Consider the following 14,594-nt stretch of genomic DNA (forward strand, 5'->3'; position numbering starts at 1 on the left):
AGTCCAGACCAAATGGATGTGGACCTAAAGTTGTCCACTTATAAAATAGCAAATGGGGCAAAAATATCACTAAACAAATTGAGGGCCTTTTTTGGTGAACATGGGAAAGGTCTAATCTAGATGTGAACCTAAAGTGGCCCATGTGGTAAATGGTGAAAATGGCCCAAATAGCACAAAACTAATTCCAGCCACCTTTGGTTGACATGTGGTATTGCCATGGCTTTCTTGTGGCCCAGATCCGGCAGATAGGAGTGGAGCGCCCAAGCGCCATAATTCCATGCGGCATGAGGGGCCGTGTGGCAGTGTGGGGGCAAATCTGGGCCAACACAATTCCGCCATGTGGGAGACTTCTTATTTTTTTAGAATATGTCTAATAGCCTACAGCTGCATGTCTTCTTCCTACATATATAATTACACAGATCCATCCAGCAGCATGTACTCCAAACAGCTCCACATGCAGCGTGTGGCTGCGTGCAGTCAAATGCCTTGTCACAATGGGTTGTTCTTTGCAGCAGAAGTGGCTCATGCTGCAGGACTGAAGGATCCCTCCCTGCTGCTCTTTAAACAGAAAGCTTTCAGTTAAGAGAGTAGGGATCATTAGGGATAATAGTGTAAGGGTAATGAAGGCAGGCGGCGGTGAAATCTCTCCAGCATGCACACACACACATCCACACGCACGCACACAGGCACACACACACACACATGCACACACGCGCACACACACACTGTGCCGCTCCGCTGGATCAGTGGAGGTAGTTCGTGAGCGTTTCTTTGCTCAGTGATTAAGGGGGAAGGACCAATGGCAACAAAGGAGACGGAGAGGACGGTAGCTCCTCCTCTCCCTCTCTCTCTCTCTCTCTCTCTCTCCCCCCTCTCTCTCTCTCTCTCTCTCTCGCTGTGTGTGCTTTATACATGTATATAATCCCTCAGTTGAACCAGAAAACAAACTCCTCTCACTGGTCGAGACGCCGCAGAGTTCGAATCCACCGCAGGGCTGCATGTAGCCGGAGCATCAGCTGGAGAAACAAACCCCGCCGGCACCGATCCAACTTCTCCGCTCGGGATTCTGCCTTCACGCATCGGGTAGGTGTCCTCTTCTGCCGCTCGGAGACAGGTACTTTACCCCCCCCCCCCCTTTTGCAGACCGAATGAATAAAAACACGAACCCGGCAGCACGCTTCGAAAAGAAATCCATCCATCTCTCTCGTTTCACCTTGACACAGTGCGTTTACTTGCCTGCGTTTCAGAACGGGTTGCGGTTCCATGGCATCGAATAACGCGAAACAGCCCCGCGCGCACATTCCCCTTAAGATTAAGAAAAAATGGTGAAACATGCTGGTGTATTAATGCCAGCAGTTATTGCCCCCCACCCCCCCAACCTCCTCAGACTGTGTATTCACAAAGTGACATTTGTCTGAATGATAACCCAGGTCTGCGATCGCCTGTAGTTAGGAGCAGATAATATTCTAAGGAAGATTGAGGCCATTGAGGAAAGTGTCTTGTTCTATCAGCACTAACAGGGCTGTATGTCCACAAGCAGCCGGGGGCATCAGCAGTTTATTTTGGGGGGAAGGCTTTTATTTTAATAGCCCGACATATCTTTGCTTTTCACAGACACATTCATTGGATGTCTCGCTGTGGATGCGTTTTTTTTATGATCACCCCCCATTCAGGGGCAGCTTATAAAAATAATGTTATCCATTTTTAACAGGCCAATAACCTTGTCAGCAAAATTACAGCGTCAGCGTGGACTCGTTCTGTTTGTCATCTGTGGGCAATCTTAATTGAAGATCTTTTGTAATGACTGTGTGAAGACAGAGTTAGGTGGATGTGTGTTAAAGGAGAGCGAGAGAGGGAGAGAGAGAGAGAGAGAGAGGGGGGAGGTGTGTGTGTGTGGTCTGGAGAAGCATTCCTCTGCGTCCTTTTGGCTGCAAGGGTATTGCTGCCCTCCCTTGTCGTGTGTTATTCAGTGGTAATTCACTGATGGTGTAATTTTGGAGGTTTGATATCAGTCACTGGAAGCCTGTACAGAACGAGAAGCTCTGATAGAAAGAGTAGTTTCGACAGAGTCACAGCTTGTTGATAGTGTTTTTTTTAAAAATGGTTTTAAAGGGCAGCTAAACAATTTAGTAAAACGCTACTATAAAATTGTGAGACTCAGCAGAAACATATTAAAGAAACAACAGTTTAGATGGGAGCAGCTGTGACTGAGATATATCCGACTTTTTGTTGCTTGAGTGGCTCAAGCTCTAAAAACACTGGATCCTACATTTCCCATAATGCAGCTGGATAATATTATTTTCGTTTAACCCTCCCTGCTCCCTGAACTCTCGTATCTGTTAACCTCGGTCCTGCTGTTTGTTATGCAGACGTTGTGTAATTTCTTTACAGTCACACACGCACAGACACAAACCCAAGTCTCAAGCCCAGTCGGAGATAATGCTGATGACATCGTCTTGGTTGAGATGACGCCATCAGGATAATTGCTTGTTATGGAATATGTTTTGGTATGTGTGGTTTAGAGATAAGTGTGGAAAATGTAAAGAATTGAATCATCAGAACAGGCCCATTGTTTGCTTTGATTGGCCAGTGTTGAGTTGTGTTGTGCTGACGCGAGGGTCAGCGTGATGGTGCTTTCGTCCTCAGGGGTAGATGAGGCTCGGTGTGGACGTCCTGTCCCTTCCAATTGGTTGTGTCGCATTTGTTCGTGCGGCCACTACGCATCAAGAGCACCAACTGTGCGCGTGCTCCTCCAACTGAACTAGAAAGTACAATTAGAACAACGTCTGTTTTGTAAGCAGCTATCGGTGTTTCACAATAAATGGGTCCTTTTTTTGTCTCTAGTAACGACAGCCGTCTGTGTATTGCTGACACACTGATTTGCGCTCATGTTGTGTGTTTGTCGACGACACATTATGATTTTGAGAAAAGAAACCACTGTGGTTGAACCACTGCTAACTACCCAGCAATCTGCAAATATCAGGCTAATGCTCGGACATGAAACACAACACCAGTTGCAGATGAGTCACTCTTATTTAAGTGGAAGTCCCTGCTCTACTTAGTTGAAGTGTCCTGTTGCAGTAGCCTACAGCTGTGTGGGACAACCTGCACAATTTGAATATGGATAACAAACCTTTGCTGACGGTGCAGGTCTTTAATATTCGTGCTCAACTGTCTTGATGTGAAAATACATTTTGACCATGTTTTATTCCTGCATATCTTGAGAGGAAAAAATAAATAGAAATTGTGACTTCATCTTAAAATATAGAATCCATCACTTTTGAAAGTTCCCTCCAAAGCCACAAAATGCAGAAGGCTCACACTCACACTGCAGCAGTAGTAGGCCTACTTCTCAGAAAGAGTAAACTGAACTTCTTTGGTGGAATAGCCCTGTAAATTGCAGATATTTAAATCTTATTTAGGTTGTTATGACTAATGGTAGCATTTAAAATCTAATTTAATGTCTTCTATTTTCATAAATTTCTATAGTGACAGAGCAACCATGGCCGAACACATGATGATGCCCATCAGCCACAGCTTCAGGATGGGCATGAATGGACCTCCACAGCACAATGGTCAGCCTGGCCTGCGCAGTCTGCCCAATGGCCAAGTGATGCACTACAGCAGGAACCCTCAGAACAACATGGAGGCTGCCATGAGACAGAGGTCAGGCATGGTGGGACCTGGAGGTATGGGCGGGCCTGTGAACGGCGCTCCAATGGCCAACCACCACCACCAGATGATGTCTGGAAACATGATGTACAATGGGCAGGGGCCACAGCAACAGCAGCAGCACCACCACCACCACATGCACCCCCAGCAGCAGCAGCAGCAGCAGCAGCAGCAACAGCAGCAGCAGCAGCAACAGCAGCAGCAGCAGCAGCAGCAGCAGCAGCCACAGCAGCAACAGCAGGGTGGCCACGCTCAGCAGTACATCCCTGGTAACCTCACCTCCCAGCAGCTCATGGCGAGCATGCACCTGCAGAAACTCAACACTCAATATCATGGACACCCGCTCAGCACGGTCAACGGACACCACATGCCCAATGGTGCACAGTACCGGATGGGTCAGGCCCAGCTATCGGGCATGCAGCACATTGGCGGCCCTTTGGGGCCGAATGGCATGGACATGGATCTGATTGACGAGGAGGTTCTGACCTCACTGGTGCTGGAGTTTGGGTTGGACCGCGTTCAGGAGCTGCCCGAGCTCTTCCTTGGACAGAATGAGTTTGACTTCATTTCGGACTTTGTGTGCAAACAGCAGCCGAGCACGGTGAGCTGTTGAGCCAAGCGGCCTGAAAGCCGGTTTGATTTATTTGGACTGGACACCCCAAAGAATGACTGAGTGGCCACAGTAGCACAGCGGGAGGAGACAATCTCTCTGTTCTGTTCGGGTGTATCTGTGTCTGTGTAAATGACAGTGTCGAGCACGCCTTCACACTGACTTTGCCTGCGAGTTGATGAAGACGTGTAATGAGAGAAAACGCAGCAAACGCACCAGGTTTCACTTCTTTGAGCTGGTGCCAGTAAGATCTGCTGTATTTAGCCCTAACGAAGCATCCGGATGCAGCGGGCTCTGTCTGTACCCATCTGCCCCTCAGCACTTGTGCCTGCAGTGCCAAGGCTTTGGGATAATTGTAAGCTTAACTTACACAAGTGGGGAAGAAAACCTGGGAAGACTGTCCGTCTGGGTCTGCAAGATTCTGTGACATCTCCAAATGTATTTTAAATCTCATTACACCTTCTACAAGTAGCAGACGTTTTACAAATTTATAAAAAGTTTGACCTCTAATTTGTTCATACAAGGATGAAGGGATTTAGAGTCAAGAATGATTTTTAGTTTGTGTGTATATTGAAGGCTGGCTCTTCAAAACAGAGTTCCTACAAAAAAAACAACCCCTATACATTTCCTTAAAGCGCAGGAGAGTGAGTTGTGTTGTGAAGCATTTCCGAGAGACGTGGTTTTTCTCAGTTTGGATCGGTGAAACTTGCTAAATACATTATTTCAGCTTTCAGTTTCATCTAAAAAAAAAAAAACTGCTATCATCAAATGTATCACATCTGTTCAATGCTATTTAACTGTGATTGAATCATTGGCAAAGTAGCGTGTTGCTTAGAGTGTTGGTTTTAACTCAGCATATTTTTTGTTTGTAGAAAATGGCTCTGACATTTAGCTCCTCACTGCAAGCAAACCTTGGGTTACTAATTAGTAGAACTGCACGTAGAGTTGGGAATGGAGAAAGATATTTATACAACATTCCTGTGGCCTGGTGCAAGATTCAAGAAAAGCCAAACACAAAAAAAACCACTATCAGAAGCTGTTGGTCACAGGTCTGAGAAGTGATTATTTTTTTTTTCTCAAACAGGAAGGGCAAAAAAAGGTGTGTGATTGCAGGATATGCATTTGTGTGTTATTTGTGTGCGGGCCTGTGTTGGGTCAGTGCAGTGAGGCATTTAAAACCCACCAAATGGCTTTGTCCTCCCTAAACCATCGGCCGGTACGCTGAAGCTGATTTGAGGCTGCTCGGTGAAGAGGGGAGAGAGATTTCGGTGTGTGGACACAACATGTGGACGCTGCGCTCCCCGGCAGCACTTAGTGTAATCATTATTTAAAGCTGACGCTACCTGTGGCATTGATTTCATTAGGCAGGAAGAGCGAGGAGCACAAAGTGTGCAAAGTTGTTGTTTTTGCCATAGATTAGCTTACTCTGCTGCTTTTCTACTGATTAGATTTCAATTACATGTTCTCACACGCTTGTCTTAATTGAGGTCGAATTGCACATTCTCCAGCGACTCAATAATTATAAAACGACCGTGTTCCGTGGCGCTTTTCTCTCAATTTTTTTTAGCGCAATTGGTAATTAGTTTTTTTTGTCAAGGCTGCTGCTTTTGCCACTGCAGGCCAGCTGAGGGAGAACTTCCTGCACTCCTAATGCTATTTGTGGCGCTGTCGGAGGGGTCAGGGCTGCGCTGGTGCACTGTGTTAATCTGTTCCAATACAACTGTGCTGCTGTCCCTGTCTCTCTGGAGATCTGCCATCTCCCTCGCTCTCCAGTCAAACAATGGGCATTGAAACGCTGCTATAGAGGCAGACAAGTGCCAGCGAGTTCCCGCTCTGTTACTTTCTGCCTGGCAAACTGCAGCCCCACAGAACTCGCAGCCTCGCAGTTAAAATGGAAACCCTTTTGGCCTTTAGCGAGACAGTGGCCTCTGAATCCTGCTATACCCATAAGCGCAGCCTTCTTGTGTATTGTATCTTTGTACTGTAGACTAGAGGTGAAGTTGATCTAGATGCATTTAAGGTACTTTAAAAAAAAAAAAAAACACTGTCAGTTGTAAATGTTAATCAGTGGCTGGTTTTGATGTGTTGACAAGAGATTATATCCTAAACAATTTACAAACAAGTGTGTAGATACAGTAAACCAATGTTTCCGGGTGCAGGGGCGTGAAGCTTTAAGACCAAGTAGACTGCATGTTAAAGCAAGCGTGAGGGATGCCACCACTTTCCCACAAAGCAGCTGAGAATGTACAGTACAACACTTTGTGGGAACTTGTCTTAAGATGGTAGATAAACGTGTGAGATTGTACTCCTTGTTCCAAAATTACACATCATTTATTTGGGTAACCCCCCCTCTCCCTTTTCCCATTCCCCCCAAAGCTTTTGTAATGTTATTGATTCTATTTTAAGAAAATGTATTTATTTTCAAATAAAATATTTATTTAAAGAAACAACTCTTTGCATGTCAGTGACTCCCATCCACCGTCAGCTGCGATGCACAGCACATTATGACACATGGACTCGATTCATAGATAATATTGTCATGTTGTGATAAACTCATTGTGTTAGTCATTCAAACCACAAGGGCTTTGAGATCAGGTTGATTTGTCCTACTTGCCTGAGGTTTATTCTGTTGTCGGTTTTCTCCGCATAAAAAGCGATCAGCAAACACAAGAGCAAAGTACAAACAACAAATCCTAAATAGTGGTGCGTCAGCACACTGTCAACACGAAGGTGAACCTAACTTTGTTTTCAGTTCACTGTGTGTTATACAGTGTACCTGGAAAATGTGAACATTAACTGTGGAAAACCATGGTAACGAGAGCGTAATGAAAACCCTGTGCTGTTCTGTAACAAATAACTCGGGGGAGACTTGTGTAACATGAATTCTATTTCAATTCATGAAATTCTAAAATTGTCATGAGCTGTGCTGTAAAGCCATATTCGGAGAACTGGACTACAAGAGCTGCTTCACATGATGTTACTCATCAAGGCAACATTTTGTCCTTGAGCCGGCTTTAATGAATCTTTGAAAAGTAAAACATCCAGCAGGGCAAACCCAGCGACAGACTCCAACTGTGACGAATGTTTGTGAGATCAGTCACAGCTTTCAAAGGGTTGTTAGAAGAACAAATAATCCCCCAACAGCAATCTTCTGTTTATGTAAAAACATTATTCTTGGCTGACATATCAATATCAGTATCAACTTTAAAAATACAGTATCGCTCTAAAAAATACAGGAGTACTTGGATTTTATGAATACATAAGTAACATGTGAAAGGGCCACCAATGTGACGAACACGGAAATAAAGTAAAGATCAATAATAAAGAAAGTGAGTAAATAGGAAAAAAGAAAACAGAAAAGGATTAAAAAAAATAAACACTTCAAACAATTCAGTCAGGTAAAAAGTTAAAGGAGGTATGAAAAGCTTATTTTTGTTGGATTTAACTAAAAAGAAAGAATCTAATTCAAATACCAGCTGGAATTAAAGTTGCGATATCTGCAATGGTTTCTGCTTTTGCACTGTGGTTGTCACCTGTTTCCTGCTGTGAGTGAAATGCCCCAATTTCTGAAACCCCATTTGCAAATTGAGTGCACCTTGCAGTAATCCAACAGACACAAGGTGTTGTTTAAGCAGACAAAGGCACAAGAAAACCTTCCACAAAAATGAAGGTGAGGGAACACAACAGCCAAGAGTGAGTCAGGCATGTTACGGCCATTCATCATAAAACAGCTTCCCTCCATTGTGATGCTTCCATCTGGGACTTGTATGTACAGGACATACTCCATCTTCACCTCACTGTGAAAACATGAATTTGACTGAGACATGATCGAGATCCAAGAAACGTGTCGAGAATATAAAGAAATGAGTGGAAACGGGTGCAGAGGTTTGACAATCGCAAAGAACAATAAAGAAAACATAATTGTGTCTGTGCTGTCAGAGATATCATTAAATGTCTCGCATTAAACCACTTATCTTTTCCAGGGGGGAAATATGTGCTCGGAGCAGTTAAGAACTATTATGAAATACTCTTAGGAAACATGCAGAATTGAACACATCTACACCAAGAGAGAAAAGTAATCCTATTATTAAAGCAGCTGGCACACTGGACCTCACTGGCTCTGGAAACAACCTGGTTGTTGTGCAAGTTGTGGCAGATGACAATGACTGATAGCAGGTTGAAGTATATCCACTGTTATGGCCACCTGGGTGTATCCAGTTGCTGGAGATCACATTGGTGTAACAGAATCATATGAAACTATAATTTAAAGCTCCACTTATATTTCTTTTCATCAACACTGGGTCAGATGTGTTGTGACGTGTGTGTTGTACACTTCGGCTCCGATTTATTGAGTATTTTAACATCTTTCAGATGATTGCTTTTGGTTTTATTGTCTCCAACTTTATAGTTTCAGTTCACTCTCTGCTGCCATCAGCCATATTTCCAGCATCAGCAGCAGGCAGACAGTGAAAAAAGAAACCCTGATAGACCCACTGTAGACTACCAGCCCAGCCCAAATAGAGCAGGCAGGAAAACAGACTGTGAACATCATTGAACATTTAAGCTTGTCTTTGTACTGTCTGGTTGGATAGCTTTGGATCCCTTCTGCCGCTCTGACCTCAAGTAAAGGAGACTGTGACCGACCATTTCTGTAACTCTCCCAAACTGACGATCCGACACTCTCCCTCACTTCACACTGGGATTGGCCAGCTGTGTGCGGGTGTGAGGGAGAAGTCGGGCTTTGAACTTCTCTGTGACTCTCTCTTTTCATTCGTTACACAACTATTTGAGGCGTAATCCCCCTTTTATACATCAACGTCCGACTGGGTCGACATTACTACCAGACCAAGTAAGGCTGTAGCAACAAAATCTTGTTTCGCTGTACTTCTAATTAATTCAACTTTTAACTCGTACAATGATGGCTTATTTATTTCTCCACTTCTTATTTCTCCTTCTGGCTCGGCTATGGATTTACAATAAGGTGCACATACACATCCACCTGCAGAGATAGTTTAATAGCTGAAGAGAAGTTTCTCTCTTCAAAGTATAAACAGGAAACGGTATCATTCAGCCCCTTCCTCCAGCAAGGCGTGGAGGATGATATCCTCTCTCTAAATAACCCTATTAACTGCAAGCATACCAATCACGACAGCCTGCAGGGTCTTATTCGGTTGCTCAAAGGCCCCCTCACAGCAACCCATTACAGCAACAGCACAGTCAAGGGTGACGTCTTTCTCCAGCTATTAAGATGAGCAAGTGAAATATTTCCTCCCGGAACTTCTTTAATTTAGAGCACTGATGATACAGCACTTAATCCCATCCTATTCTTCTCTCTGAAGCTCTCTGATATCTCGCTGCCGTTTGCCCTCCTCTATTCCTCCTTTACACGAGTTGAGAAAGTGGTCCATGTGAAAAGATCAGTGAACCATGACCCTAAATATATGGCTGTTCAGTGGGGGTCTTAAAATATGTACTGTGAGTCAAATTGATTCAAAGAGCGCAAAAGAAGTGCTGAGGCTGAAACCGTCTGAAGAAGGTGATGTCTGTCAAAGACATGTCTGTGTTGTTGTGAACGCATCTGACTGCAGAATCTCCTTCTACGTTCTTCACATGTGAAAGGCAAACTACGGAGTAAGTATTTTCTGGAGCTCAAAACAGCTTTGGTTATATGAAGCCTGTAGCAGAGGAGCCAACCACTAACTCATTAGAAGGTTAGAGGCTATAGTGCTACAGTAGCTCCCAGAGATTCTCACTTACTCTCCTTTGGCTTATTCTTCACCTTTGTGCTCGATTCAGTTCAGTAAAAATAGGGAAGAGGGACAATGAGTCTTTGACTCCTGTCTCAATATTCATACGCCATCGCTTTTTTTTTGGAACCGATGATAGTCTGACACAAGAAATTCAAATAAGTGAATGGTGCAACACCAATAAGATTTGTCAGTGTTAACTTTCCAGCTCCACGTCCCTTCATGAGTCACCACTGTCATGACAACTTGCTATTAGTCAGTGATGCAAACCTTCCCAAGTAATTCAAAAGAAGTGGTTTTTGATCGTTGGTTACACAATTTTCAGACCAAAAGTTTAAGAACACCAGAATTGAGAGAATGACATGAACTTTTCCACCATTTTCTCCTCAGTAAAATTGCTCATGCCATTAGTTTTGCCATTTTTCATTGAGAATCAGAATCCCAGTGGAGGGGTGTATTGAACATCAGTGTAAATGGGGTCAAATTTAATTGAACTTTAGCAGCAAAACCTGGGTGATAATCAGCATTGTGAATCATAGCTGCAGCTAGCATAAGGCTCTATGACCTTGTCGTTGCAACAGTGAAAACCTACAACCTTCCTCCCCAATCCTACTTTTTAAAGCACATGATGCTTTTGCCTGCATGAAGCTCTGAAGTATTACAGTTGGGAAAGACATTTGCAGTTCATCTGGTTGATATTGGGAAATCGCAAATTCCCTGGCTGGCCGACAATTTATTGTTTTCAGACGCTATAGTGTTACGTGCTCGATGCGTGTGCAGAACTTTGTTCAGACCTCCATGAGCAGTGCAGGGAAAAGTCCGTATTCTCATTTATTTCAGTGATGCTAGTGTCTCAACAGTTTCCTGGGTTGTCCAGAAGAAAAAAAGTTAAACTTGGCTCAACATTTGCCACAATGAAATATGAAACACATCCCATTGGCAAATCAAGTATCAGCAGCTCCACTTGCCTTGTAAACTACGTTATAACTTTTTAAACTGAGCATGAACTCTGATAACTTTCCAGAGTTGTCAAATCCTGTCTGAGTATTTTAGCAGTGTTTCGGTAGCTGACAGTCCCTCAGTAATCCAGCTGGGCATTGGATTTCATTGTTTTACCAGTACCTGTAGCAGCACACATCCACTGTACAGCCTCATCCTTTTTTAGTGCAGTGTGATTCTTAGGACAATTAACAATCAATTTTAGAAATTACATAACAAATTGTTTTCTCTGCTACATCTTTACATGACGGTTTTTGCTTGACCAGCTTTTCTTAACCGGGCACTCTACTTTTTTGAAAACAGGATCAAATGCAACCAGAACCCCAAATATAATATTTTATAATACATGTACATTTTCAAAACTTGGTGGCATCCCTAACCCCACTGCAGCTTGGCTGCCATAAATGCAGTCTACCTGTGAAGGAGATTCATGGGGAGCAGACATAGCCTAGATCCTCTAACCATGAGCAGCTGAGGAACAGCTACAAAACTTTGATAAGATAATTTCTTTCCTCCTCCACACCCTTTTAAACTTGTACACTTCAGTGGTCCAAAACTGATTCCAGTGATATAGCTCTTCCTTCCTTTCTCCTATCTTCCCCATTTCTTGACTCTCAGCCCAGAGAATTTTTCCTGTTAAAGGGGAGATTATCTAGGGTTTTTAATTCTGGTCATGCACACTTGCATGCTTTTCATGTAGCATGTTCGTTAATTGTGACAAACCCATTTTCTCTGGTGTGACATGGAAACAAGACACCAAAGTTATTGTGAAAGCTAAACAACAGACTCATAACGATGCAGTGATTGCAGCCACCCTATTAATGGCAATAGGAAAAATAAATGACACCCGGTTATCGTCAGGTTTTCTGTCACACAGTTTCTGTACTAACAAAAGAATTGCATATGGATGAATAGGATGAATATACCTGCAATATGCTGTAACAGAAGCCTAGAATAATGATGTAGATTCCCCCCCCCCCCCCCCCCGTTATGTTGGTTTTTCAGAATCACAGGCGTGACCTGCAACACACGAGCTTCTGTTTCTAGTTTCATGTCTATGTCGGAAATACAAATATTTTAATAACAAAAACAGCAGAAGAATTAGTGAGAATTCTTAACTGGTGAGAATGAATTATCCTTGGCTGTAGCCCTACCTTGTGTTTTGATAAAAACATGGGTACATATATATAAACGAGACCTCCTGTAGATGTATTCAAAGTTTAAGGGTTGCATTTGAAAAATCTATGATTAAATCTTCAATGTATAATCGTGGCAATTGCATGAATATTGAATGCAATTTGAATAATTGGCCACGATATGTTGTACTGTATCTGAGCCCCTTTCACACTTCCTTTCTAAATGCTTTGTATTTGCAGGCAACGAGCCAGCAGCAGGAGACTGTTGCTGTACAGGTCAGCTCCTGCCCTCCTCTGATCGTCACTTGGCATGAGTTACATGGCTGACAGCTATTTTACAGTTAAATTCTCTATTTTACAACATTAGAACTGTTGTGTAGGAGACTGACTAATATTCACACAATCTGCGCCAATTCTGCATTCAACAACCAAATGACCTGCGAGTGGTCATGTGATATGCATTTTCAGGCGTGTTAGTATGGACGGGAATTAACACTGATACAGAGCTCCTGTGGACAGAGATCGTTTTCATTAGAAACTCCTGTTTTCAAATGAAAACTTAGCAGCATGGATGTGGCTTTAGGGCACATTTAAGATCCTACCACTCAGACCACTGCTGGAGGAGGTCTGTGACGCATGTGGCCACATTCTTTCAGCTGTGGGAACACAAATGTGTCCGGGGCCACATGAAGGACCTGCTCAGCTGATGTCCTCTGTCCTGCTGTTTCAAAATGAACTGAAAGCACGTTTTCACTTCTCTGTGTTTCACATTCACTGATTTACTTTTGTGACCATCTGCACGATATTAAGATAAACCACCACATATCAATTTTCTTCTCATTTTAGATTGGTTAAATCTTATTTCATTGTAGAGCTGTAGAGCCCTTAAACCCTGGGGACACACGTGTTGATGCATCCCAATGCCAGGTGTGAACTGACCAACTGTCCACCTGTGATCAAATCACTGGAGGCAGATGTTGATACCAGGTGTGAACAAGCCCTTACATTTCAAAAGAGCTGTCTCATCCAGCTGGAAGTTTCCAATGAGTAAAACAGTAAGAGGAGATTTACTCATAAACCGCAAAGTGAAACAGCAATCCACTATTCCAAGAGCCGTATCGCACTGTGTATAGTATACACATTAATAAGGCATATGCATGTTTTCGGAATATTCTGTCCCTTCATCTACCGACCAAACTGGTTCACTTCAAACAAGTGTCAGGCTCGACTGTTTTGCACAGGCAACCAGCTCTTATCCCCAGTCTCGTTGTTCCGTCTGCCAGCCAAGTCTAATCCAGGACACAGAGCAGGGCCGGCACTGCCAGGTCCACCTGGTGGGACAGCAGGGAGGCTCTGTGTGCCACGTGTGTTCTGACATGGTAATACTTTAAAGCACTGCTGACACCAGGGCTTTCAGATCCACAACACATGAGGCTGCAGTAATCGCAGGTATAGCAGAGTCTATTTTTTACCTGCTTTCACACATGCACTGCAACCCTGAACTTCTGTAGAAATTACCCTGAGGAACTGTATGTGTGAACGCAAATGTCCGAATCACTTGTGCCAGACAATAAACTGACTTTACCCTGTCAGCTCCCAGTTCAAAGTTAGCAAACTGTGCGATTGAGCCGATTTGTGAATAGATCAGATCATTCTCGGCGAGTTCAAATCTGAAGACAGCAGTTCTTTACGTGAGAGCAGGTTTGGTGATTCACACGAACAGATAAAAGTCAGACTGATCTAAAATAAAGGATGACGTCACCTAAATCGGCTCACAGTTACAAGCCCAGGCAGGCCCAGCACTACCTGGTTCTTATTAATGCCTGTGTGACAGAAACCTTTGATTTAACACGTACTCAGTTTTTTTAGTTAGGCCCAAGTCCCATCAGCTAACACGGAGAAGACAGGGTTTATTACCTATACTGCAGCTACCACGATGTTTTGGCTTCACTTTGAGGAGCTGTCATGTCATTTGTTTTTGATATAAAGTCTACAGACTGAACAAAAGCAGTAAAGTTGTGGATGGAAAACAAGCTTTTGATGTTAAAAGGGTCTGTAGAGCTGGCTACTGAGATGGGTGATATTTTTCCAGGGTTTCATCCCAATGAGTGACTCATTTACCATACAAGTACTTATTTTTTCCATTGTTAATATTTTTTATTTTAGTTGGGCCACAGATAAAACAATGCCTTGATTACAATACTGATAATAATAAAAATGATAAACCTGATTTAAATAACAGTATCCAGTTAAAATGAAAGCAATAGAAACAAACAACCCCATAAATTAGAACATCCTTTCTCAAATCCAATCAAATGTACTTTATTGTCCCCACAGGGAAATCTTTCTTGGGCCAAAGTGCTACAGCAGCTGCAGAACAGAATACTGAGCAACAAACAACAAAAACTAATACACAAGGACATATCGTGT

The 14,594-nt window shown here is 43.3% G+C and overlaps 1 protein-coding gene across 3 annotated transcripts; it reads left to right on the top strand.

Moving 5' to 3' along the window:
- Nucleotides 1-892: 892 nt before the first annotated feature.
- On the top strand, nt 893-6,729 carry cited4a (Cbp/p300-interacting transactivator, with Glu/Asp-rich carboxy-terminal domain, 4a). 3 transcript variants are annotated; one of them, XR_004615402.1, is made up of 3 exons: nt 898-1,083; nt 3,490-5,340; nt 5,371-6,729. XR_004615402.1 is itself a non-coding variant. In XM_034600048.1 (2 exons), exon 2 carries the CDS (start codon nt 3,503-3,505, stop codon nt 4,283-4,285), a length of 783 nt encoding a protein of 260 aa, XP_034455939.1. In that variant the 5' UTR covers nt 893-1,114; nt 3,490-3,502; the 3' UTR covers nt 4,286-6,729. The 3 variants fall into 3 exon arrangements, 2 of the variants coding, with proteins under 2 accessions (XP_034455939.1, XP_034455938.1); XM_034600048.1 differs by having other exon boundaries at nt 893-1,114; nt 3,490-6,729; XM_034600047.1 differs by having other exon boundaries at nt 3,490-6,729.
- The last annotated feature ends 7,865 nt before the right edge of the window (nt 6,730-14,594 follow it).

The sequence above is a fragment of the Hippoglossus hippoglossus genome, chromosome 11 (genome assembly GCF_009819705.1).
Source record: "Hippoglossus hippoglossus isolate fHipHip1 chromosome 11, fHipHip1.pri, whole genome shotgun sequence".
Classification (NCBI taxonomy): Eukaryota; Metazoa; Chordata; class Actinopteri; order Pleuronectiformes; family Pleuronectidae; genus Hippoglossus; species Hippoglossus hippoglossus.